This window comes from Salmo salar, chromosome ssa12, assembly GCF_905237065.1.
Source record: "Salmo salar chromosome ssa12, Ssal_v3.1, whole genome shotgun sequence".
NCBI lineage: Eukaryota > Metazoa > Chordata > Actinopteri > Salmoniformes > Salmonidae > Salmo > Salmo salar.
The window spans coordinates 42854504-42881210 of record NC_059453.1 but is presented as its reverse complement, the minus strand read 5'-3'; the positions used below and the strand labels follow the sequence as shown (position 1 = coordinate 42881210).

The window sequence follows — 26707 nt, the reverse complement described above, 5'->3', positions numbered from 1 at the left end:
ACTGGTACTGTATGTGTGAAATTTGTTTTGATTTAGAATGGACCATTATCATGCACCTGTCTCAAAACAGGGGCAGGGGAAAAAAATACATGTCATCTATTCACTCAAATAGCAAATGGAGGACATTTGTTCTGTGGTTCATTTTCATGCCAGCCAGATAGGCTATACTCCTGTAAGCAATGTGCTTAAAATAAAGAAAGTTGAGAAATAAATATAGTAGCCCTAGCCTATAAAAAGCTGATGAGATCCTCCTCTTTTTAATTGAGGCCATCGTTCTGTTTCTCGTGCAATTGCATAGACTATAGAAATGTTGCGCAACATGAGCTCATGGGCTCTCATGAAGTGTTTGATTAGATTTTCGATCACATTTGCATTGATGTCAGAGTGATTAGAGGGACAATAGAGTGCAAAGTACCAGGCAGTTGGCAAGTTTGGTTGGTTACGAATGACCATCAACAGCATCAGAGCTTGGAGAAGCCTAATTACTGTGACTAAATGGTTGCGTGGAATTTGACTGCCTTCAATACGATCACCGCAACAGCCCTACCTGCAACCACAACACTTCAATAACACTTGCCATGAGATATTCTCTAAGCATTACAAGAATATGGCTCTGAATATATACAGCAACACATCCCCCATAAGCATTCCTGTCTCTTCTATAGATGTTATATCCTTGTATTGCTACTCTTGTTTATCTCTGTCTCCCTCTGTATGGCGATGCTCCTCTGTGAAATCTTAAAACACAAAGAAGACATTCTTTTAATGTGATTTTTGTAACTTATGAAAAGTATGATACAGTGAGGGAAAAAAGTATTTGATCCCCTGCTGATTTTGTACGTTTGCCCACTGACAAAGAAATGATCAGTCTATCATTTTAATGGTAGGTTTATTTGAACAGTGAGAGACAGAATAACAACAAAAAAATCCAGAAAAATGCATGTCAAAAATGTTATAAAATGATTTGCATTTTATTGAGGGAAATAAGTATTTGACCTCTCTGCAAAACATGACTTAGTACTTGTTGGCAAAACCCTTGTTGGCAATCACAGAGGTCAGACGTTTCTTGTAGTTGGCCACCAGGTATGCACACATCTCAGGAGGGATTCTGTCCCACTCCTCTTTGCAGATCTTCTCCAAGTCATTAAGGTTTCAAGGCTGACGTTTGGCAACTCGAACCTTCAGCTCCCTCCACAGATTTTCTATGGGATTAAGGTCTGGAGACTGGCTAGGCCACTCCAGGACCTTAATGTGCTTCTTCTTGAGCCCCTCCTTTGTTGCCTTGGCCGTGTGTTTTGGGTCATTGTCATGCTGGAATACCCATCCACGACCCATTTTCAATGCCCTGGCTGAGGGAAGGAGGTTCTCACCCAAGATTTGACGGTACATGGCCCTGTCCATCGTCCCTTTGATGCGGTGAAGTTGTCCTGTCCCCTTAGCAGAAAAACAACCCCAAAGCATAATGTTTGACGGTGGTGATGGTGTTCTTGGGGTCATAGGCAGCATTCCTCCTCCAAACACAGCGAGTTGAGTTGATGCCAAAGAGTTCCATTTTGGTCTCATCTGACCACAACACTTTAACCCAGTTGTCCTCTGAATCATTCAGATGTTCATTGGCAAACTTCAGACGGGCATGTGTATGTGCTTTCTTGAGCAGGGGGACCTTGCGGGCGCTGCAGGATTTCAGTCCTTCAAGGCGTAGTGTGTTACCAATTGTTTTCTTGGTGACTATAGTCCCAGCTGCCTTGAGATCATTGACAAAATCCTCCCGTGTAGTTCTGGGTTGATTCCGCACCGTTCTCATGATCATTGCAACTCCACGAGGTGAGATCTTGCATGGAGCCCCAGGCCGAGGGAGATTGACAGTTCTTTTGTGTTTCTTCCATTTGCGAATAATCGCACCAACTGTCGTCACCTTTTCACCAAGCTGCTTGGCGATGGTCTTGTAGCCTATTCCAGCTTTGTGTAGGTCTATAATCTTGTCCCTGACATCCTTGGAGAGCTCTTTGGTCTTGGCCATGGTGGAGAGTTTGGAATCTGATTGATTGCTTCTGTGGACAGGTAGGTGTCTTTTATACAGGTAACAAACTGAGATTAGGAGCACTCCCTTCAAGAGTGTGCTCCTAATCTCAGCTCGTTACCTGTATAAAAGACACCTGGGAGCCAGAAATCTTTCTGATTGAGAGGGGGTCAAATACTTATTTCCCTCATTAAAATGCAAATCAATTTATAAAATTTTTGACATGTGTTTGTCTGGATTTTTTTGTTGCTATTCTGTCTCTTACTGTTCAAATAAACCTACCATTAAAATGATAGACTGATCATTTCTTTGTCCGTGGGCAAACGTACAAAATCAGCAGGGGATCAAATACTTTTTCCCCTCACTATACAAACTTTTGCAGCTTCCCCTCGACCAATCATCATCTACCACCACCTCCATCAACACCATACTGTGGGTCTTCAAATGTTGTCAGATATACACAGGGAAAGACGGCACCAAACATGGGAACAAGACAGCTCTGAGCAGTGACACCAGGAGAGAGAAGGGAGAATCACAGCATCTAAATTTAGCAAAGTCACAAAAATAACAAAAGTGACAGAGGCATCTGTGCAGTCCAAAACAAGTATCTTATGCTGCCAAAAAGGCTATCAATGTACCTCAAGAAGTTCCCAGATAGGCATCTGCTCAGCTGCAGTCTACTCTTGAGGCCCAGCCTACCTTTTCTTGGAGCGTCGCCTGATGCAGTTACCTGTAGCAATGTCATGAGTGGAGTGCTGGAGGTGAAGTGTCCCTTTAGTGCGAGGGACATGACCGTGGAGGATCATGTGTCCTCAATCAAGGATTTCCACGTGATCAAAGAGGGTGAGGGGATAAATATCTGGCTCGCAGTCAGTGTTCCAATTAATCCCAACCGTTTTCGAATGGGTTGAGGTCGGGGCTCTGTGCTGGCCAGTCAAGATCTTCCATACTGATCTCGACAAACCATATCTGTAAGTACCTGGCTTTGTGGATGGGTGCATTGTCATGCTGAAACAGTAAAGGGCCTTACCCAAATTGTTGCCACAAAATTAGAACATAGAATCGTCTAGAATGTCTTTGTATGCTGTAGCATTAAGATTTCCCTTCACTGGAACTAAGGGGCCTAGCCTGAACCATAAAAAACAGCCCCAGACCATTTCCTCCTCCACCAAACTTTACAGTTGGCACTATGCATTGAGGCAGGTAGCGTTTTCCTGCCATCTGCCAAACACAGATTCGTCCGTCGGACAGCCAGGTGGTGAAGCATGATTCATCACTCCAGACAACGCGTTTCCCTGCTCCAGAGTCCAATGGTGGCGAGCTGAACACCACTCCATTGACGCTTGGCATTGTACATGGTGATTTTAGGCTTGTGTGCGATGGAACAGTTCTTGTCCTGACATTGCTTCCAGAGGCAGTTTGGAACTCGGTAGTGTTGCAACCGAGGACATAAGATTTTTAAGCGCAACGCACTTCAGCACTCATCGGCCCTGTTCTGTAATCTTGTGTGGCCTAACACTTCGCGGCTGAGCCCTTGTTGCTCCTAGATGTTTCCAATCCACAATAACAGCACTTACTGTATAGTTGACGGGGGCAGCTCTAGCAGGGCAGAAATGTTATGAACTGACCTGTTGGAAAGGTGGCATTCTATGACGGTGCCACGTTGAAAGTCACTGAGCTCTTCAGTAAGGCCAAACTACTGCCAATGTTTGTCTATGGAGATTGCATGGTCATGTACTCGATTTTATACACTGGTCAGCAATAGTTGTAGCTGAAATAGCTAAATCTACTAATTTGAAGGGGTGTCCACATATAGTGTATCCGGACTGTATCACATCCAGCCGTGATTGGGAGTCCCATAGGGTGGCGCACAATTGGCCCAGCGTCGTCTGGGTTTGGCCGTCATTGTAAAAAATACATTTGTTCTTAACTGACTTGCCTAGTTAAATAAAGGTTAAATAAAAAATTTACATCTTGGGATGGATTGCATATAAAAAAATACTCATGTTAAAATTGTAATTATTAAATATAAGTTAATTGCTTATGTTAGCCTATGTACTGTAGGCATAATGTTAAACCAGTGCTCTGACAAACAATATGAAATTATCATAAACAAAATGTGGTCTGTCATTATTTACATCTTCACTAACATTAGTCACAGTTACGCTAGGCTGATAGCTACTTTGTTAAAATAGCTAGCTACCTTTTGTTTGGAGGTCATCTGAAGGATGTTGTTCCAGCCATGTGCTCCCCGCATCTACAGGGTTAGGACATATTTCGCTTGGCTTTCCATCAGTGAAGTTCTAAAAATAAAATGTTAGATGGCTAGATTAGTTATTGCATGCAGCACAAACGAGGAACAGACTAAATGCTAAACTAAGGTATGCTTATAAACAGCAAGGGTAATGAGTCATTGAGCTAGCTAGCAAGATTAGCTATGATCACACCAAGCTAGCACTTGTCACTGAGCTAAGATAGCCGAACAAGTTAACTAGCTAAATACATGTATAATATAGCCCGTTCATAGACGCCAACTACATTTAGTGCCTATTGGTGAGGGTATCTTGTTCCCGGGGGTCTTTTGTTAAGAGCCCCGACGCTTGCACTAAATGTTAACACACATTGCTTATGATACGGTTTTGGAAACAAGAAATGTACACTGAGTGTACAAAACATTAGGAATACCGCTCTTTCCATGACATACCAGTAGCTCGCCTAACAATTCCAAAAATACATACAATGTTTCACATGTACCATCGCAAACTGTCATAAACAAATCTCACAAGTATCCGACACTGCAAGCTCCCAGCTACTATCTAATCAACGCAACATTGACATTTTTCAAACCTCTGGTTAGCCACTAACAAAATATCTACCAAATATTTTTCAGCAATATTGCCAGTCTGTCTGTGTGGTGCGCACGTTTGTCTGTCACTCCGTGTGTAGCCAGTTGACGTGATAACCGTCTTGTGGGTTGACAGAAATACTTTCTTCAAAACCTTCTCAATTAAATGTTAACTGCAAAGTAGGCTTACCTGGCAGAAGTATATCATGAGGAAGTAAATATATCATTTGTATCTATTATTTGTTATTTGAAAACTTTGCCATGAAATGAGCAGAACCAGTACAGAACCATCGCTAGACCAGCACATTAGATGGCACATTCCTCATTCGCTAGTTGCGCAATTAAAAGGCAAGATACACAATTAAACAACATCAAAAAATGGTCTTCTGATGTGATTTAACCATTGACATGGACTCAGAACATCCAATTTCGTTATTTCTTTATGAACAATTTTAATTTTGAAAATAAAACAGAAAACTTCATTTGGGAAAATATAAAACAGAATTTGGGAAAACATCCAAGATGTACATTTAAGGAGCCTGTTACTCCTAAAGGTCCAAGGACCTTATATGTTATTTTCAGAGGTAGAATGTATCTGGCAGCCAAAACAGCCAAATACTCCATCTAACCGTGAATCGATTCCCAATTGCGGTATGGTTCTAGAAACATAAAGCCCTTTACTTTCATTCATAATTTCACAAATGCAAAATATACATTTAGGTTAGAGCATTGGACTAGTGACCGAAAGGTTGCAAGTTCGAATCCCCGAGCTGACAAGGTACAAATCTGTCGTTCTGCTCCTGAACAAGGCAGTTAACCCACTGTTCCTAGGCTGTCATTGAAAATAAGAATTTCTTCTTAACTGACTTGCCTTGTTAATTAAAGGTCAAATAAATAAATACAATTTGCATCCCTCCCCCTTTTGCCCCCAGAACAGCCTCAATTCATCAGGGCATGGACTCTACAAGGTGTCAAAAGCATTCCACAGGGATGCTGACCCATGTTGACTCCAATACTTTCCATAGTTGTGTCAAGTTGGCTTGATGTCTTGTGGGTGGTGGACCATTCTTGATACACACAGGAAACTGTTGAGCGTGAAAAACCCAGCAGCGTTGCAGTTCTTGACACAAACCTGTGCGCAAAGCACCTACTACCATACCCTGTTCAAAGGCATGTAATCTTTTTACACAATCCGTGTCTCAATTGTCTCAAGGCTTAAACATCCTTCTTAAACCTGTCTACTCCCTTTCATCTACATCAGTGGTCACCAACCTTTTCTGAGTCAAGATCACTTTGGCAGTCAAAAAGCAAGCCAAGATCTACCACTCAGATAAAAAAAAGACTTAAAAAATGTAACATGAAACTAATAAAAACAATTCTGAATGAATGAGTTTTGTGCAGTAGGCCTAATACATTATCACAGCATATTGGTTAAATGACTGGCCTGCCAAAATTGTTCTTCTCAGAGCATACATTTCAAAACTCAAGCATTGATAACAGATCAGTTGGTGTAGCACTTGCGAGTCACAACGGAGCATTTAACTGAAATAATTTGTATTTTTATTTTACTGGACTGATGGTACCTGCATTTGATGGTCATGGTGCTTTCAAGACAACTGGGAACTCAGTGACCTTCAGGTCAGAAAGTCGGAGCTCTAGAAAGGTGCCAGTTTTCGAGTTGGATGACCATTCAAAGCGATTTTCCCAGTCGGATCTCGTTTTTTTTCAGTTCCCAGTTGTCTTGAACTCACTGAAGTCGGAAGTCCGAGATGTCTGTTCCGAGTTCCGAGTTCCGAGTTGTTTTTAACATGGCATTAAAGTCTCAGTGGAGGGAGGGAGAGAGCAGCAGAGGGTCTACCTCTTATGGTCCCTGCTCTTTCCTTCCTTTCCTCCGGTGAGACCAGAGAGAGGGGACACATTCTTCCACCTTCCATTCAGGCACAAATTGATGTTGTTCTGATAACCATAGAAAGTTAAATACTCCTCGATATTAAAGTAGACACCATGAGCTGCTAATAATAATAAAAATGCTGGTCTATTGATACACTTGGCTACTCATTCATTCATTCTGCAGGGTGAGTGGAAGTAAAGAGAAGCGCATTTTATGTTTTGTAAAAGTGTTGAATAAAAAACAGTGTTGACAGTGTTAAATTAAACGTAGACATGATCTCACTCATTAAAACATCAGCTCTTTGCTGTATTCTTTGACAGTCTCTCTCTGGTCATGTTTTTAAAAGTTATGAAATCTCAGGTAGGCTAGTATCAAACTTTTCTGTGGCAAGGGTCGTGGAAGCTGTAGGTAGGGATGGTTATATGAGCTATCTGATTGGCCAGAGCAGTAGGCGCACTTGATTTAGCCACAGATCTCCCAGTCTACCGGGCAGGCAGAGTTTGTCTTTTCAAACAAATGAATGGTTGAAACACTTACCCTTAACACGGGGCCTCACAGGGGTGTGTGTTTGGTTTCTTCCATGACTGCGTGGCCGTGCACGACTCCAACACCATCATTACGTTTTCAGACGAGACAACGGTGGTTGGCCTGACCGCTGACGAGACAACAAAACGAAGGAGCAGATCGTGGACTTCAGGAGACAGCAGAGGAGCATGCTCCACTGGTCACTTTAATAATGTTTTACCCACTTCATATGTATATAATGTATACTAGTCAAGGCCTATTCTATTTAACTATTGCTTTACATATAGTATTCTATCCTAAGTATTCTTCAGATATACTACATATTCTATCCATACACTGTCCATACATCCCATCATGTTGTAATGACCTGGCTAGATCATAAAGGAACAATTGTCCAGACAGAGGGTTGAGTTTACGAATTCACGGTTTATTAACCCAACTCCACACATTCTACTGTTTGGCTGTAGCTCACGCCAAATAAATGAAAGATACCCGTATAAAACAACCGTGACATTCTCTTGTGAAGACCAGCCGTAAGAGAGTGAACAATGGCTAAACATGGTCTTAAACTTGCAATGCTCCATGGTCTTTAACTTGCAATGGCATGTTGGACCCTGCGAACACTGGGTACTGGTAAGTACAACACAACCAACTAACAGCATAACACATAACACACATCTGTCTGTGTGGGTCGCTACAATATATACAGTATCGTTCTGGGTTCCACTGCGCAAGAGGGGGTCCATGGAGTTTTATGAACATCAAGGCATACACATGGTGAATTAGGATTTTTTTTCAATGTTCTGATTGGCCAAAGTGGTCAAACCTCCGACGAACGTTCGCAGTGCACACACATAGCCTACAGTTCTTATCATTCCCACCACCGCCAGAGAGAAGACTGGGAAGAAACCACCATTTACCTACCTCTACGCTGCTATACATATTTATTTGGTTTGACATTCTATCGTTTTTCATGGAATTTTGGTGATAATTAACTAGAATTTATTTAGAATTTATCTGAATAAATGTTTCCAGAAATAGTTTTACCAGCTCCATGTATTCTCAAATTGAAAAAGGTGAGGGAGCGCCGCTCCCCTGCACTCCGACAGCACTACAACCCTGACCATGAGCAAACCTGTAGGAAACGTTATGCTGAAGGACTGAAATTCCCACAAAAGAACATTATTTGTTAACGTTCTCGGAACAATTTGAGAACATGACTTTAAAAAGAACCAATAGGAAACCTCTAGGAACGTGTTGCTGAAATACTGAAATTCCCACAGAAGAACTTTGTTTCTTAACATTTTCTGAACTATTTGAGAACATTTCCAATGTCAAACTAGTTGGAGAACATTCCTAGAACATTACCAAAATTTAAACTAAGTGTAACCATATTTGAACTTTTAGGAAATGTTTTGTTAAAGTAATGAAATACCAAGAAAATCGTTTTTTTTTGGTCAAGTTCCTTAAATGTGCTGAGAATGTTCCAAAGCCAAGCAAATATCCTGCGCCATTCAAAGAAAGTTGTGGGAAGGTTGTATTCAAAATAACCATAGGACCACCACGCTCTCACCACGCTCTAAGACAGGGGTTTTCAAACTGGGTTCCGAGGTACTGCAGGGTGACCACAAATGTATTATTATTATTCTCATCATCATTATTATGTTGTTTTATGAATATTGCTAACTGCAAAAGAATACCATTGTGGATACCATTTTTATGTCTCTGCATCCAGTATGAAGGCAGTTAGAGGTAGTTTTATGAGCCAATGCTAACTAGCATTAGCACAAGGATTGGAAGTCTACAGGAACAGTTAGAATGCTTGCTGTTCCTGTTCATCCGTCTCTGCGGAAGTACATAAATGGCTTCATTGCCAAAATCTCAAACTATTCCTTTAATATGGAGGAAATTACAGTCATTGGCGCTAATTACAGGTTTTTTTTCTGTATAGAAAATTGTTAGGTGGGCCATCTAAGTGGTAATTTTCAGGATGGAAAAACAGTTTCAGTGTCAACTTAAATGACCAAAACCCAGATAGAAAGCATGCAGGAAATATATATATATTTTATTTTAGTGATAATACCCTCGAAGCCTGTGTTTGGAGGATATATTGGCACGGTGTTGCCAATATATCCTCCAAACACCAGCATCGAGGGCATTGTCACTTTTATACAACGGGTTTTGACATATGATTGACATATTTTCATTAAACTTTATTTTGATCAATTTATTCATACTATTTCATCCTTCCACAAGATATAGTCCCAACACAAATCTAGGGTTGCTAGAGACACGACCCAGTCGTTCAGTCTTTTTGTTCTGTATCTTATGGACACAAGTCAGCAGTTCAGTGTTTTTGTTCTGCATCTATAGACGCGACCCAGTCGTTCGTTCTAAATGTTCCATTGCCATACTGGCTGGCAACATTCTTAACCCTTGCTAGAGATGTGACCCAGTCGTTCAGTCTTTTTGTTCTGTATCTATGGACGCGACCCAGTCATTCAGTCTTTTTGTTCTGCATCTATAGATGTGACCCACTTGTTCATTCTAAATGTTCCATTGCCATACTGGCTGGCAACATTCTTAACTCTTGCTAGAAACGCAACCCAGTCGTTCAGTCTTTTTGTTCTGTATCTATGGACACGACCAAGTGGTTCAGTCTTTTTGTTCTGCATCTATAGGCACGACCCAGTCGTTCGTTCTAAATGTTCCATTGGCCACATTCTTATCTCTTGTTTGCTAGCTAGCCATAATAACAGCAAAGTAGCTGCATTTGCATTTGTTTAAGTTGTTTTCTAGTGACATTTATTTGGATACATCCATAACAATGAGCTAATGAGGCACGATTTCGCATGGCATAGAAAATGTGCTCACTCGTCAGGACACTGTTGTTCAGAGGAGCTAGCCAACAACACAGCTACAGTAACACAATCACTTCGAACTGAAGCTGGAAAGACTGCAAATTACCTGCATTTTGTTTGACCTTTTTTCAATGTACTTTTTTTATATATATCCATAGAAATGATGCCAGCTGATTCATAATTTCGTATGGCTGAGAAATGCTGCCTGTCTGTCTCATCCCAACTCGACAACTCGACAGCAGGAGATCGAATTTGATTGAATATTGAAACAGTGTTGCAAATGTCAGAGAGACAGACAGCAAGGTTTATACAAATCTCCACTGTTGAAAACGAAATGCTAGTCTAAAAGAAATGTGAGATAATGTGTAGATGCTTTTTATAGTGGAGATCAAATTTCTAAGTTGCCTGGCTGGGCTGATGAGACAGTGGATTGCGCAGTCAGATGGAACAGACTAAATAGATTTAGCCAGTGGCAATTTGTGGAATAGACGCCGGCTAGAATGCGGTTTTAACCAATCAGCATTCAGGATTAGACCCACCCGTTGTATACTTTTAAATAATATCATCTTTGACAACTAACAATCAGATATTGTTTGTTCGGATGTGCGTTAAGTACAAAAACAATTATCCCCCATCCCAACAGGAGGCCTTTTGCTTCTTGCTAGGTTGTCATTGTAAATAAGAATTTGTTCTTAATTGGTTTACCTGGTTAAGTAAAGGTTATGTAAATAAAACTAGATAGTCAGGGAGAATCAAAAATTCCAAAAACCAGACATTCAACGCACATGCCAATTGATTTTGTTATGACATTTGAGCAGAGGAACATAGAATTAGACATGACAAAATGCATAGAATTGCAGAAACTTAGCATTAAAACGGCAACATTTTCTCTCACCTCAATTAATTATTTTCTAGAATTGCTAAAAATGTGTTTAACAACAGCAACATTTTTTCTTCGCTGGCAAGATACCTTTGTAGCTAATAGACTGTTAGATTTTACACTACCAAATCTATTCATTTTAAAATGTTGATTACTTCATTTTGCTAACATATGGTGGTCCCTGGGCAAGAAAAGTTTGAAAACTCCTGCTCTCTGAAACATGGTTCTCAGAATGTTATGTGCTTGTCAGTGTTTCATCTTCTTTCCCTATTTTCGCTTCGCTTGTTATATATTATGCACATTGATAGCTTGCTAGCAAACCTCCTCACCAATTAATGTATCATAGTAGCAGGCTTACAGGAGGCAGCAGTAATCTGAATGATCAGACCGAAACGTGATGAGAAGGGATCGGGTGAAATATGAAGCGAGTGAACGGAGACATGACAAAGCCTGAACATTTCAGCTATATTTCTCATTGATTTAGCCCACTATTGCCTATAGGTGTGATACAGATGAAGGCCTATATTTAATCTGGATTTGACAAATAATAGCCTGACTAGGAATCTTTGACTTCTCCATGTGCCATATGTGTTCCCAATTAGGGTAAATGTAGTCCTATTAATAATGTTTGAATGTTTTCCTAATTTGCATCGGCTAACCATTGTGATTAATGATATTTACAATATTCTGATTGAATAAACAGGTATGGGTAACAAATAATAATTGGTTTCGGTGTTCCGCATGGGCCCTTTGATTTTTCATTCGTTTTCCATAAATGGCTACTGTAGTGGAAGAATGAGAGGAGGTGATATACTAACGACTGGTGACTGGCTGGCATGCGAGGCCCAGAGTGATGATTCAATCACGATTTATGACATTGTTTGGATGGCAGACAATCTGTGGGCTATCACAAGGTTCAAACATACCTTATTTGTGGCAAGCTCTAGGAAGAGAATTCAATTGTCATGTTTGGATTGTTTCAAGAGTTCATAAAGAGCTATGACTTTTTAAATATTTGATTGTACTGTAAGTGCTATGGATTTATTGTCACAGGGAAACTGTTATTCTGTTCGTCGGACAGCGGATAGTTCAAAGATGGAGTGACACAAGGGTGTGCTCCTAACATTTAAATTGAGTTGATTAGATTATAATCTGGATGTGTCCCAGTCCTTGCTCTATGAAGGTGGCACATTCCCCCTCCCCCTACATCTCTGTCCCTACAAACCACTACATATCCCTGTATGATCAACTCCAAAGTAGTTTTGAGCCATGTTTCCTGCATACAAATCACATCAGGCTTAGCTGGCATATCCACAATGAACTGCTTGAACTCATGCCCATTAGCCAACAGGCTTCGAGCATTCCATTGTTGTATTACCAACATAACTAAGATCCAGTAATACATGACTCCAGCCTCGGCTGATTGAGGTCATCTCGAACCTCTTCCCATGTCAACCCTGTCATCCTCAGATGTCTCCCAGCCGCTTTCACTATTAGCTGAATCCTCTCTGTTTTAGACTCTACTTTAGCAGTGCTATTGATAGCTCCTGCTATGAATGTCTCCAGCTTTCTCTTATCTATGTATACCATATCGCCGCCCACCTGCCCCGTAATCCCAGTTCTAGATGCTCCTACCCATCTCTCCCTTGAACCTGTATCTCCCTGTACCTGGACCATCCTCACTGCCTCAGCATATGACACCCTTCTCTCCACTCTCACTTATTGCACCTCCACTGCCTGTTTCCTTGCATCACACCCACCATATGCCACAACATGAGCCCCCCCCCCCCCGAAAGGCTTCGGTAGTTATTTGGCAGTACCCTGTCCTTGATGTGTAACAGAATAGCCTGGCTATCTACCCTAATCACATCCCTTGTTGCTTGCAATCTTTGAAAATTCACTAGAACGCCTCCTCTCAAGTTGTTGCTTACCTCTTTAGTGCTAACACTCACAGGCACTCCTGTTATCACGCTTTTAATCCATTACTTCCCTGCTAGATCAGTCCAGCTGCTCGACAACACCTTACACTTACCTATTTGCTTCACTCAGATTTTTCCCTCTGCACCATGTCCTTACAGAGCACCAACAAGCTCCCATCTCTTAACACTTTATCATTGACAACTTCCCAGATCAACTCTTTTATCAGCCATCAACCTTATCGGACTCATTGCTCCATCTCCCCCTTCCTCCCTAAACTTCAGAATCACTTTATGCTCCTCCTCACCTCCATGCTCCCCTCAAGACTTGTCTTGCCCTTCCTTGGCACTCTCTACCTCCGAACTGACGCTGGCATTGGAAACTGTTGCTTTCCTCAAACTTCCTTTTCATCGCCACCTCCATAAACCTCTCACTCCCCTTAAAACCCCTACTCCCTTTTTCCCTTACCTACTCCCCCCTTTATTTGTATCACTATGCCCTATACTTGCTTCACTTTCTTCTCCATCACTATCACCTAAGATCTGTGACCCAACCGCCACGACACCAAGTAAAGTTTGATTGTTTGCTTATCAATTTTACCTTTATTTAACTAGGCAAGTGAGTTAAGAACAAATTCTTATTTTCAATGACGGCCAAGGAACAGTGGGTTAACTGCCTTGTTCAGGGACAGAACGACAGATTTGTACCTTGTCAGCTGGGGGATTCAAACTTGCAACCTTTCGGTTACTAGCCCAATGCTCTAACCACTAGGCTACCCTGCCGCCCCGCCTCAATGACTGATACCAGAGTGAAATTAATAATTAGTCACAAACGATAACTTGTATATAGCCTAACCAGCTCTGCTAGGGTGAGTAAAATGGTCAGAGTGAGACGTTCTATCATTTATGTCTGGAAATAGCTAGCTAGCAAGCTAGCCAACTCCAGCCAGTTAGCTTTAGGTGCTTGGTTGGTACAAGCATGCATTGTTGGCAGGCAAGCTGCAGGACGAGCAGGCTACAATTCCTCATCGTTTATCAGTGCAATTTTGACGGCCAACTAACTGAAAAAAGTTTGAGAGGGTTTATCTAATGTTCCTTCGTTAGATTTCAGCTCATCTTTCTCTGGCTAACGTTAGTTGTTGATCTTTTTGTTGTTGATGTGCATAACTGAGGGAGAGAGATTACCTTTTCATGGTTGTTTGATCAATAGGACTGTAAATTTCCCAAATGTAAGAGGACTCTCAAGTGGTATTGACATATTTGCAGAAATCCATTCTGGTGTATTTTTTGGCGAATGTGTTCTAATGATCTAAAGTCGCGCTGTTGCAACTGCCTGTAAACACACAGTCCAGTTCAAAGTGAATGATGGCAGGCCTGTGTGGAAAATAAAGTCCTACTGTAGCTCTGATTGGCTATGGCGCACCTGTCTGCGTAGACTCTGGTCCTGGACAAGACAGATGTTTTTATTCAGTTTTATTTACTGCATTTAATTGTCCAAACGCACATCTACTTTCCCACTCTGTATTGCTATAGAATTTAAGTAATTCCCAAACATTCTAAGAATTTGTGAAAATGACCATATCTAAAAGAAATGACCATATCTGCTCACTTGTCAGAAAATATTTTTTAAAACGTCATTCTTCCTGGGGGTGTATATGATCAGATTTGAATAAGATTTCATGTTGCTAAAAATGCTGTCAGTTCTACTTTAAGTGATAATGTGCTCTGTTTAACTAATAGGAGCTGGCATATTGCCCTAAAATAAGGCCTGTTTTCTTTGCAATTACTTCAAACAGCAAACATATGGTACTATTATGAAACTGGGCTTCATGGCAGATGCAATGAATAATAATAATCAGAAAAAGCGTTGTTAAAATTGTCATGTGTCCAGCCTAGTTATGAGTCAACCTGCACATCACTAGTGCATAATGACAGAACACTGCCCTGTGTTTTCTATAAGGAATTCGAGCAGTACATTAAGACCATTATACATTATTCTAATAAGAAAGCTGTTAAAACAATCAATATGTGTGCATCTTTTAAGGTCTTTGTATAATCTGTCATTTGTTGTACCCCCTAGCATATGTTATCATTGTCTGTTTGTATACTTCTTATATGTATACTGATTTTTCTCCAAGAAGAAAAAAATAAAAAAAATTATAAAAAGAGAACACTGCCCTCCACTTCTCTATGTGGCCGTCTATCTGACTTTCTATTTGTCTTTCTGAGCCGGGCGTCAGTTAAACTGCAGTACCAAAGCAAAACTGTAGGAGCAGTCGAAACCGTGCTTCAAGATAGGAATTTTCTCTAATACAGTATCTCTGGCCTGGTCAGAAAGATCAAGAAGAAATATCAACAGCATCAGTTCAGCTGTGCGAGTGAAAAGATACGAGACTAGTTTCTAACATTTGTTGAATTCTGTTATTGCTACTGTATAGCACTTGTAGTATAAATCATTGTTGTTATTTAGCGCAAAGATGTCTTTGTTCGGGAAGTTATTTGGCACTGGAGGTAAAGGGGATAAATCGACTAGCCCTCAGGAGGCGATTCAGCGACTTCGAGACACAGAGGAAATGTTGACGAAGAAACAGGAATTTTTGGAGAAAAAGATTGACCAGGAACTCCTCACTGCGAAAAAGAATGGCACCAAAAATAAAAGAGGTGAGACCTATCAGAGATGCGCTCTTAATGTATTAGCTGTCTGGCTCGCTTATTAGCCAACAACTTGACAGGAAGAAGGAAGTTGATAGTTAGCAAGTCATAGCTAACGCTAGCTGCTAACTTCTAGCCTGTGTGTGAGCCAGTAGCTAGCTATCTAGCCGAGTATGGTAGGTTGCCAATTATTGAGCAATATGCCACGTGGTTAAATATCTTACTGATTTGATCACTTAAAAATATTGCTGTTTTATTTATAGGTTAGTAGCTAGCTAGCCAACGTTATATAGCTATGTAGCCTACTGTACTAGCTAACTATACCCTTATCAGTGAAACTTGCAGGCTAACGTTACTTCTCTAAATAGGCTGGACACAATGCCTTTTTCTGATTAAAAAAAAGACTTAATTGCATCCGCCGTGGAGCCCAGTTTCATAATATTACCTTATGTCCCAGCTGTTTGCCGTAGTTTTGAAGTAATCACGAAAAAACAGGCCTTATTTTAGGGCATTTTTCACCCTGCTAACTCCTATTAGTTCTATTGAGTACAGTGGCACTAACTCGCCTTCCTTAGGTTCTATTCCCAGCATATTGTGTCACGTCACAATGCTGCTTTACTATTGTTGGCAATGAGACCTGCCCACGTTGCTGGTAGTTAAAATGTAAAGAACAACAAAAAATGGAACTCTTGAGCTGGTCCCATTGTTTCCTATAGGGAAAATAGGTATGTCTGTCTATTTTGCCAAATATCTCGCAATGTGTATATTTAGATTTATTTTGTTCAAACTGGACACCATTTTAATCATGAGAATCTCCTCTTTCTAATTATGTAAGGTTGGGCATCTAGCCCCAAAATACCTTTTGCCATTGGAACGCTGAGCTCCCCCCATTGTTTTCCTATGGAGAGGCATGTTGGTATATTTCGCCAAATATCTCACAATGTGTATATTTAGATTTCTTTTCAAGTCGAACACCATTTTAATCAGGATAATCTCCTCTTTCTAATTACATAAGATTGGGCAGCGTACTCTGCTGTCATCGCTCGCTAGACCAGAAATAGTCAAAAGTTGTAATTTTCCCCCTACTTTCTCGTTATGCAGACATAAGCACACTTGGCACCATTGAGGTGCGGATGTTTACCTTCAACACAATTTTTTTTTTTTTCTTTTTTTTTTTCAGTTTCGTCCTAGGAACAGATTGTAGTGGTTAAATAAAAAGGATAAAAAATTTTTGATGCCATTTAGGCAAAACAGTCTCTGCGAACATTTGATTCCATTCATTTGCTATGGGCTCGCGCTAGTGTTCCAGTTTAGCCAATGTTATTTTGCCATTTTGTCAGCCTTGGGTGAATTTTGACTCGTTCTATTGTCCAGCCTACTCTAAAGCCATTTCATGGCCCCTGATGTTGTACATCATGACATGGTCCTAAGACATGCCTCTTCCTAAGTGACTTGCTACCTTAACTATTCTGAATATGTCACCCACTGCTGTACAAACAAGCCTACAACCTGATTGTCATGAAAGTGGACGTTCCTGCAAGCCTTTCACATAGGAATGTTTGCTTTAGTTAAAACCTAAATGTGTCATGTACTCTAACAACCCGATCAAAATTCAGAATAATTGACAACATAGTGTAAAGGTAGACACAAGGAATATTTGGTCATGGAAAGTATTCCCTGAACCAACTCTGAAGCACTTTTCAAACAGACAGTGGAACGTCGCTGAATACCCCACTTGTCTCTCGTCGTCGTCTTTGTGGTTTATTGGCAAGATGGCGCAGACGGAGATGGTCGCCTTGCTTCGAGTCCTTAGGAAACTATGCAGTATTTAGTTACAAGCATTTCGCTACACTCGCATTAACATCTGCTAACCATGTGTATGTGCCCAATAAATCTGATTTGGCAGACTGAACTTATAAGGTGTATTGCCGCCACCTACTGTACAGGGTAGTAAAATATATTTTGGATGAATAAAACTCATACTGATTACCAAAAACACTAACCAAATTCACGCTACTACCCAGAATTTTTTTTTAAAACTACTCCTTCAGTTGGATTTAAATGTATATTCAGGTCCCTACACAGTAGAGTTTGGTGGTCCAAACTTCTTCCATTTAAAAATGGAGGCCACGGTGTTCTTTGAGAACATCAATGCTGCAGACATTTTGTTGGACCCTTCTCGGAGCTCTACAGACAATTCCTTCAACCTCATGGCTTGGTTTTTGCTCTGACATGCACTGTCCACTGTGGGACCTTTTATGTAGACAGGTATGTTTCTTTCAAATCATGTCCAATCAATTGAATTTACCACAGGTGGACTCCAATCAGTCAGTCCTTTATGGTAGAGTGGCCAGATGGAAGCCACTCCTCAGTAAAAGGCACATGACAGCCCGCTTAGAGTTGGCCGGTGGGGTGCTGCAGAGATGGTTGTCCTTCTGGAGGGTTCTCTCATCTCCACAGAGAAACTCTGGAGCTCTGTCAGAGTGACCATCGGGTTCTTGGTCACCTCCCTGACCAAAGGCCCTTCTCCCTCGATTGCTCAGTTTGTCCGGGTGGCCGGCTCTAGGAACAGTCTTGGTGGTTCCAAACTTCTTCCATTTAAAAATAGAGGCCACGGTGTTCTTTTAAAAAATCCCCTCAACACACAAAACCCCATGACAAAGCAAACATTTTTTTTTAAATCTTTGCAAAATCTATTTAAAAAAAAATGAAATATCACATTTACATAAGTTTTCAGACCCTTTACTCAGTACTTTGTTGAAGCACCATTGGCAGCTATTAGAGTCTTCTTGGGTATGACACTACAAGCTTGGCACACCTGTATTTGGGGAGTTTCTCACATTCTTCTCTGCAGATTGTGTTATTTTTTAAATATTTTGTTTTACTTTAGTTAATTTAGTAAATATTTTCTTAACTCTATTTATTGAACTGCATTGTTGGTTAAGGGCTTGTAAGTAAGCATTTCACGGTAAGGTCTACATCCATTGTATTCGGCGCATGTGATAAATAACATTTGATTGGACTTGAGATCATCTCAATCTCTGCCAGGTTGAATGGGGAGCATCGCTGTACAACTATTTTCAGGTCTCTCCAGAGATGTTCGGTCAAGTTCAAGTCCAGGCTCTGGCTGGGCCACAAGGATATTCAGAGACGTGTCTCCAAGCCACTCCTGTGTTGTCTTGGCTGAGTGCTTAGGGTTGTTGTCCTGTTGGAAAATGAACCTTCGCCCCAGTTTTCATCAAGGATCTCTCTGTACTTTGCGCCGTTCATCTTTCCCTCGGTCATGACTAGTCTACCAGTCCCTGCCGCTGAAAAACATCCCCACAGCATGATGCTGCTACCACCATGCTTCACAGTAGGGATGGTGCCAGGTTTCCTCCAGATGTACCGCTTGGCATTCAGGCCAAATAGTTCAATCTTGGTTTCATCAGACCAGAGAATCTTGTTTCTCATGGTTTGAGAGTCTTTAGGTGCCTTTGTAGCAAACTCCAAGCGATGTGCCTTTTACTAAGGAGTGGCTTCCGTCTGGACCCCTACCATAAAGGATCTTGGACGGTCGATTTCCATGGTTCTGCTTCTCTGTCTCTAAGGGAACTTTTGATGGAGCTGTTATACAATCTAGCTCACGCAGTCCTTCAAACTATGGGACTGTTCAGATAGTCAATAGAGTTGATTCTTTCAGTGCTTATTGATTGGTAGTCTCGCGTTACCATTCTAAGTCTCGTCCGAATTAACATCCATGCAGGAAGCATGGAACTGAGGCTAAATGATAGATAACCACATGCTTGAGTGGACTATATGGGGTGGTAGTGAAGCTGGTGGTAGTGCCTTCAGGTTGCCTTAGTTGTAGTAGCAGGGGAAATATTTGCACATCGGGTGATGTCCCTGACATGTCAATAGGTCAGTATGCTAGCTAGCCTATGTTTATGGAGTAGCTTAGCTCAATCCAAAAAACACAAGCAAGCTGAAGCCACAGGACAGTAAGACATAATACACATTTTGTATCATTTTTGGTCACAAATGTAGCAGGAAAATGGTGTGTTCAAAAAGTACTTTCAGCATTTTTTATTTAAACTGTCTGGAGTGACAGATGTGCTCAATCAAATAAGATGTTATGCAGAAATCTACAAGCTACAAAGTAATACCATCTTATCACGTCTAAGATACTTCAGCCTGTCTCACCTCAATTAAGTACATATTGTAAGCTTGTCTAAGCCTTCTTATTGTAAGCTTATACATGGTCACCCAGTGAATACTGAGTTAGCCAAAACCAACCAAAGAAACGAGTCAGTTGAACAACAACGTTAGATTTTCTAATTCCTCTTGCATTGCTTTAGGGCTTTTCTGCTCCGTTAGTATTCCCATCCCACAACCTCTCACAGTCGCTTCTCCTTCCTCCCGTCTTGCATCCAGCTGCTCTGCAGGCCTTGAAACGGAAAAAGCGGTACGAGCAACAGTTGGGCCAGATCGACGGCACGCTGTCCACCATTGAGTTCCAGAGGGAGGCGCTAGAGAACGCCAACACCAACACCGAAGTGCTGAAGAACATGGGCTTTGCTGCCAAGGCCATGAAGGCAGCCCATGAAAACATGTAAGGGCCACCGTCGCTTTTATTATTATTATTATTATTATTATTATTATTATTATTATTATAATAAACTGAAAAAACTATTTCGTAAACTGAAATTAAATAATTTACAAACACGTTTTGAAAAACTAAAACTATACTGAAACTTAACTTTGACCCCAAAACTAAATTTAAACCATCATGGATTATGTTCAGCTGTAGATTTTTTCTCTCTAAACTTTTGCCAAAAATCTAATGTGGTTTTCAAGCATTTTTTTTTTCTTCTAATGGGGTTTGCAAGCTTCTGAATCTGGCAGGTAAATGCTGCCAGGAGATAGGCTTAGCTTCTGCATCACTATCACCAGCTATCACTAGCTAACAGGGAAGAAATCTGCTAATTTCTTTCTCTAACTCTAAAACTAAAAACCTAATAGTATAAGAATAAAATAGAAATGTATTTAAAACTCAAACTAAATATAAACTATTGAATCAGGCTTGAAAACTTACTGAAACTTAACAGAATTTTGAATAGAAATAAAAACTAATTTAAACATAACTATAATAACCATGGCGCGCACACACACACACACACACACACCTCTGAGGTGCCTCTGACCTAGGCCAACATTAATGTTCTACTTCACGTTTGTCTAGGATTTTTTGTATGTGTGACTAAACCTTGAATATGCAATGAAACCCATTTAACTTGTATTTTTTGTGTTCGGTACATGAGAATTTAACCGTAAAAGTAATTTTTTAAGTGCACTACGTCCTCATGCACAGCCTTTTATCTGCAACAAGTCAATTTGATGGAAACACATCACTAGTGGGAAAATGTTCATATTTCTTTTAATGCAGAAACCTAGCTAATGAGTGAGACAAGGAGTCCAAAGAAGTGGTAAAAAGCCATCGACGGACCCCCCCCCCTCCCCCCCAAAACCAATCCCACCCTAACGAGTATATAGTATCAGTTCTCTGTTTGACAAGTAGTATCGAGCTGCGGCTCGGAGTATTGTTTCTTCATCCTATGTAATGTATTTTCAGTGAATTTTGTGGCGATACATATATTTTTTTTTCCCCCATTCAGAGTGATTAGTCATTGAAGTTGTTGGGTTTATGTCCCATCCTACATCCTGTTATTACCACTAGATGGTGCTGTTCCTGCTATTAGGTGATTTTGTTTTAAAGAATCCCACCACTGCCGATTTTTAAAGGGATACTTCACCCAAATTACAAAATTACATATTGACTTAATTACCCTGTGAGCAGTCTATGGACCAGGTATGAAATAAACCAATGCTTTGGTTTTGTTTACCTGGCCATTGTTTCAAATGCAAACTTTTTATAATTTGTGTCACAATTCCAATGCAAGTCAATGGTACATACTGAGTGTACAAAACATTAGGAGCAACTGCTCTTTCCATGACAGACTGACCAGGTGAATGCTATGATCCCTTATTGATGGCACCTGTTAAATCGACTTCAATCACTGTAGATGAAGGGGAGGAGACAAGTTAAACCCCTACATCTAATTAGCATAATCAAAATAAAACAATTCTGTCAGTTTAAGCTAAAGATATATTTTTTTTTTGCATTGGCTGTGTCTCAATCCACCCCACATCCGCCGATGTCTCACATCTGCGGTGAAACAAGCTAGAGCAGTGTTTGTCAGACCATGAGACATCCCGAAAATTGGTCTTCTCACAAAATCGTATGTAGTGTCCGAACGGTTTGGCCTATAAACTATTATGACCCCTCTATGGACAGATGAGACTCTCACAAACACTATGGTGTTCCTTTTGCTCTACAACCCTCACAAGCATCTTGGGACTCTTCTGAAGTCGATACAGCCGATCTGCCAACTTCTGTCTGTAGTGTCTGAACAGTTTGGGCTACACACTAATATGAAAGGTGCGACTCTCACAAACATGCCGGTTGTTTTGCTGTAGGACGCCTCACAAGACTCGTCTGAAGTTCCCCAGGTACCAGTAAAAAAAAAAAAAATTTAAAGAATGGATTAATATAGAAACAGTAAAAAAAAATATATGTTCCTCATCTATAGGACAGACACTTGAGAACAAACTTCCTTGTTATTATTTTGGGGGACTGTTCTATGTAGTGAATCTGTTACTCATTGTCTTTGTAGGGGCTAATAGTAAGGCCTAATGTAATTTATCAAATAGTTGTTTTATATATATTTTTTTAATTCTAAATCAAAATAGCTAAATGATCCTTGGTATGACCTTCTTAAAACAATTCCATATAGCTTAGTAGACAGGGCTTAGACAGGGCTTAGTCAGTAGAGGCATAAAGAGGGATTTTTAAGCCTTGAGACATGGATTGTGTATGTGTGCCATTCGGGGTGTGAATGGGCAAAACAAAGGATTTAAGTGCCTTTTGAGTGTGTCAAGAGCCCTAACGTGGCTGGGTTTTTCACACTCAACAGTTTCCCATGTGTATCAAGAATAGTCCACCACCCATTGGACATCCAGCCAAGCATTGGAGTCAACATGGGCCAGCATCCCTGTGGAACGCTTTCGACACCTTGTAGAGTCCATGCCCCCAAAAATTGAGGCTGTTCTGAGGGCAAAAAGAAGTGCCACTCAATATTAGGAATGTGTTCCTAATGTTTTGTACACTTTGTTATGCATTTTCACACTTTATTATACACGCTTCATTATTCAGAATGCAAAGTGACTTCCATAAATATCTGCAGTGAGGTTGATTTTTAATTTTCCATATCTCTATCCTATATCTTTTCAATGTAAATATTTGGGAATTTTATGATAGTAATATCATAAAATGGCTTCTGTCAGAAAAACTTTCAGCATGCCACTATTATTCTTTCCTGAATTTGCTATGAATTATTAAATGGTCTTTTGTGTTTTTGCCCATAGGGACATAGACAAAGTGGACGACTTAATGCAGGACATCACAGAGCAGCAGGAGCTGGCTCAAGAAATCTCTGATGCTATTTCTAAACCTGTAGGGTTCGGAGAGGAATTTGATGAGGTAAGCTGAGCTAGGATGTTTCCTTTACCGCGGAGTGTTTCCCAAACTTTTTCAACCTCCCCATTTGAGAAGGTCTGGTCACACCACACATTTCCTATGTGGCAAAGGTCTGGATGGATATTGTCATTTATTGGCTTAGTCCCAAACCCCCACCCCGCGACCTCAGCAACCTGCGCCATGTTTATTTATATGGGTACAAGCTCTGTCCATGACAGAAACTGCACACAGCTCTTGTTGCCAGAGAGAAAATGTTGCAGCTTTAAAGCTCTTGCAATTCTACACATTTTACCATGTCTGATGTGTGTTCATGTGATGTCTGTGTGACCAGAACATAATGGGCTAAAAAACGTTAGCTGACCTGGGCTAGTTGAACAACTGGACATTTCTGACATCCCAATTTTGGGAACCACTGCCATATCGAATCAGACTAAAGGTGTTCGTTGTTGTTGTTTTGAAATGTATCCTTATCTTATTTGGACATATAGACCTGTCTAACCCTTAATTATTTTTCTTTCTTTGTGTAGGATGATCTCTTAGCAGAATTGGAAGAACTGGAACAAGAGGAACTAGACAAAAACCTCCTGGAAATCACTGGAACAGAGAATGTACCGCTGCCAAATGTGCCCTCCACATCCTTACCTGTAAGACCAGCAGGTAATGGATATATTGGCTTAGCCACTAAAGCTTAGCCAGCTTTAATGCTAGCTCATGTCTCTGAGGTACACTGACAGGAATTGATTTGAAATGATAAAATACTGTCTACATGCACACACATTTCTTATTCTGAAAACATCTACCTGTAAACGGTAGTCTTCCCAGTAGTAGAAGGTTTTTACCATTTCCAACCAGTATTTCGCCAGTCAGTGTAACGCTACCTGACTTCTATTCAAACCTGAACGTTTTTTTGTCTATCTTTATAGGCCGATTTTTAAATAAAATAAAATAAAAATTGTACTAATTTTATCAAATGAATGTGGTTCATTCTTACAGCAAAGGAGGAAGACGAGGACGACATGAAGGATCTGGAGGCATGGGCCGCCAACTAGTCACTGCTGTTACTCCATACCTTCTACAGGTGGAAAAGAAGAACTCTGTGTTTCAGGAAGGAAAAGTCTGAATAAATGGAGACTTAAAAAAAAAACTCGACAACCTTTCGCTTACTGTCAAGCTCAGCCTCCTAAAGAGGGACAATGGCATGTTGTACCGTCGACCACTGAAAACCCCAAATCTCTGGAGCGACCAAACAGTGTTTTTCTTTAAGTCCCTCAACTCGTTCTCTTCTGTAAAGCAATGCTTCACTCCTTCCACCCCCTTTTCTTAGTGCACAGAATATATTTTGAAAAGAAAGTGTAAAAATGACTCCTCAACACTGACAATAAGCTCCAATGTAGAATTTATAATACCTCATACTGTTTTATGTGTAGTGCGACAATACGTTGGAAGATATTACAATACCCTGTATACATTTTTGTTGTTGATGCACAATTTCCCTTTGGCGTCATGTGTTCACATGGCAATCCGCTGTTATTTAATCCATTTATCAAAATATGCACTTAAAATATACCTATTGAACATTATATTTATTAATAGCTATGTCCAGCGGGGAGAATTTGAATCCCATCTTTAGGGCTATTGGTGTTGGTCTTAAATTTTATTTTGGCAGGATTTATTGAACTATATCATGAATATACTTCCAGATACTCTGGCTTTCAAACGTGCACATATCTATGAGGGCAACTCCACAAGGTATCCTTGAAATGCTTCTCTGAGTGATGGTTCACACGGTTATCTTTCTTTGATGTGACAACCTAACCAACTAGTTACATTTTGAAAACACAATGACATTTCTCGTCAAATATGTCTATACTGTATCTGTTCAAACTGAAGTGACTGAGTGAGATTATGTCTGCCTCTGAGTTTTTGTTCATTTTCATCTTTAAGAAACATTAACACTATAGGAGGCTAAAAATATATATATTAGGGTGTTTGGGCTTCTCAGAGTGATGGAATTTGATGTGTGTTTGAAGCGAGAATAAATTGATTGTATTCAGACTCCAAATTACAGGCAATGAGGTTTATTTAACATTATGGCTTTCCTGAGTTTGTCAACTTACCCTGATACTTTATAATTCGACATGCTGCTTCAGATTTCATATTTTCTATGTTTCAAATTTATATTTTCTGCCTGAATTCCACCCTCAGAAGGGGAAATTAACTCATGTATGACAGCATTATGTTATGTTTGACATGCTCTGATATACCATAGGTTGTGTGTGTTTGTACACGGGGCTGTCTCTTGCGATCTGGTTCCTGTTTTTCTTTGGTCCGTCTTCCTACCCTGCCTATCACAACTTTCCCTTGTTTTAATGGAACACCTAAATTAAACCTTTTGCCAAGCTGTGCGCTGTTTGTTTCCTTTTCTTAAGCTAAGAAAATCTGTGAATTCCTTTATCAAGAACTGTTGGTCAGAGTTATGGCAAGCGCTTGTGATGAAATCAATGCTATTCAGAGGGCCAATGTTCATGTAATAGTAAGTGTTGGGTCAAGGGTTATGGTTGGGCAAGGGCTATTCTTAGGCCACAGTCATCTGCTGAAAATGTCTGAGGTCATGTACCATGTTTTAACCGAAATACTAAAAGTATTATTGTTTGGAATGGAAGAGAACTACAGTGGCACTGTTTTTTTTACCTTATTTTTGTCAAATATAAATAATTCTGTTGACAAGGCCCAAGTTAAAAAGTTCTCATTTGAATAAATTATATTATTGTATACTGAACAAAATTGTAAATGCAACATGCACCAATTTCAATGATTTTACTGAGTTACAGTTCATATAAGGAAATCAGTTAATTGACATGAATTAATTAGGTCCTAATCTATGAGTTTCACATCACTGGGCAGGGGTGCAGCCATGGGTAGGACTGGGAGGACATAAAAATATATATATATATATATATCACCTTTATTTAACCAGGTAGGCTAGTTGAGAACAAGTTCTCATTTACAACTGCGACCTGGCCAAGATAAAGCAAAGCAGTGTGACACAGACAACAACACAGAGTTACATATGGAATAAACAAGCCAATAAACAAGTCAATGACACAGTAGGAAAAAAATTATATAAACAGTGTGTGCATGAGGAGGTAGGCAATAAATAGGCCATAGCGAAGAATTACAATTTAGCAGATTAACACTGGAGTGATAAATGAGCAGATGATGATGTGCAAGTAGAGATACTGGTGTGCGAAAGAGCAGAAAAGTAAATAAAAACAGTATGGGGATGAGGTAGGTAGATTGGGTGGGCTATTTACAAATGGACTATGTACTGCAGCTGTACATAAAACCCACCCACTAAGGAGCCAATACCACTTTAGTTTTTCCCCCTCAAAAGGGCTTTGTTACAGACAGAAACACTCCTCAGTTTCATCAGCTGTCCAGGTGGCTGGTCTCAGATGATCCCACAGGTGAAGAAACCGGATGTGGAGGTCCTGGGCTGGCGTGGTTACACGTGGTCTGCGGTTGTGAGGCCCGTTGGATG

The 26707-nt window shown here is 40.3% G+C and overlaps 1 protein-coding gene and 1 long non-coding RNA gene across 2 annotated transcripts; one reads left to right on the top strand and one right to left on the bottom strand.

Annotated features, from left to right (window-relative positions):
- Positions 1-4151: 4151 nt before the first annotated feature.
- On the bottom strand, positions 4152-16173 carry LOC106565067 (uncharacterized). Its single transcript, XR_006757991.1, has 3 exons — positions 16036-16173; positions 7294-7411; positions 4152-4323 (listed from the first exon to the last, which is right to left on the bottom strand). It is a non-coding gene; the product is annotated as an uncharacterized lncRNA (long non-coding RNA).
- chmp4ba (charged multivesicular body protein 4Ba) lies at positions 15222-25567 on the top strand. The gene is made up of 5 exons (XM_014131689.2): positions 15222-15599; positions 20004-20181; positions 23055-23169; positions 23694-23823; positions 24160-25567. The coding sequence occupies exons 1-5, from the start codon at positions 15416-15418 to the stop codon at positions 24213-24215; spliced, it is 663 nt and encodes a 220-aa protein (XP_013987164.2). The 5' UTR covers positions 15222-15415; the 3' UTR covers positions 24216-25567.
- The last annotated feature ends 1140 nt before the right edge of the window (positions 25568-26707 follow it).

Coding starts and splice junctions, on each gene's coding strand:
- chmp4ba (XM_014131689.2), top strand. CDS start 15,416: ATGTCTTTGTTCGGGAAGTTATTTGGCACTGGAGGTAAAGGGGATAAA. Junction 15,600..20,003: donor TGGCACCAAAAATAAAAGAG/GTGAGACCTATC, acceptor TCTTGCATCCAG/CTGCTCTGCAGGCCTTGAAA. Junction 20,182..23,054: donor AAGGCAGCCCATGAAAACAT/GTAAGGGCCACC, acceptor TTTTGCCCATAG/GGACATAGACAAAGTGGACG.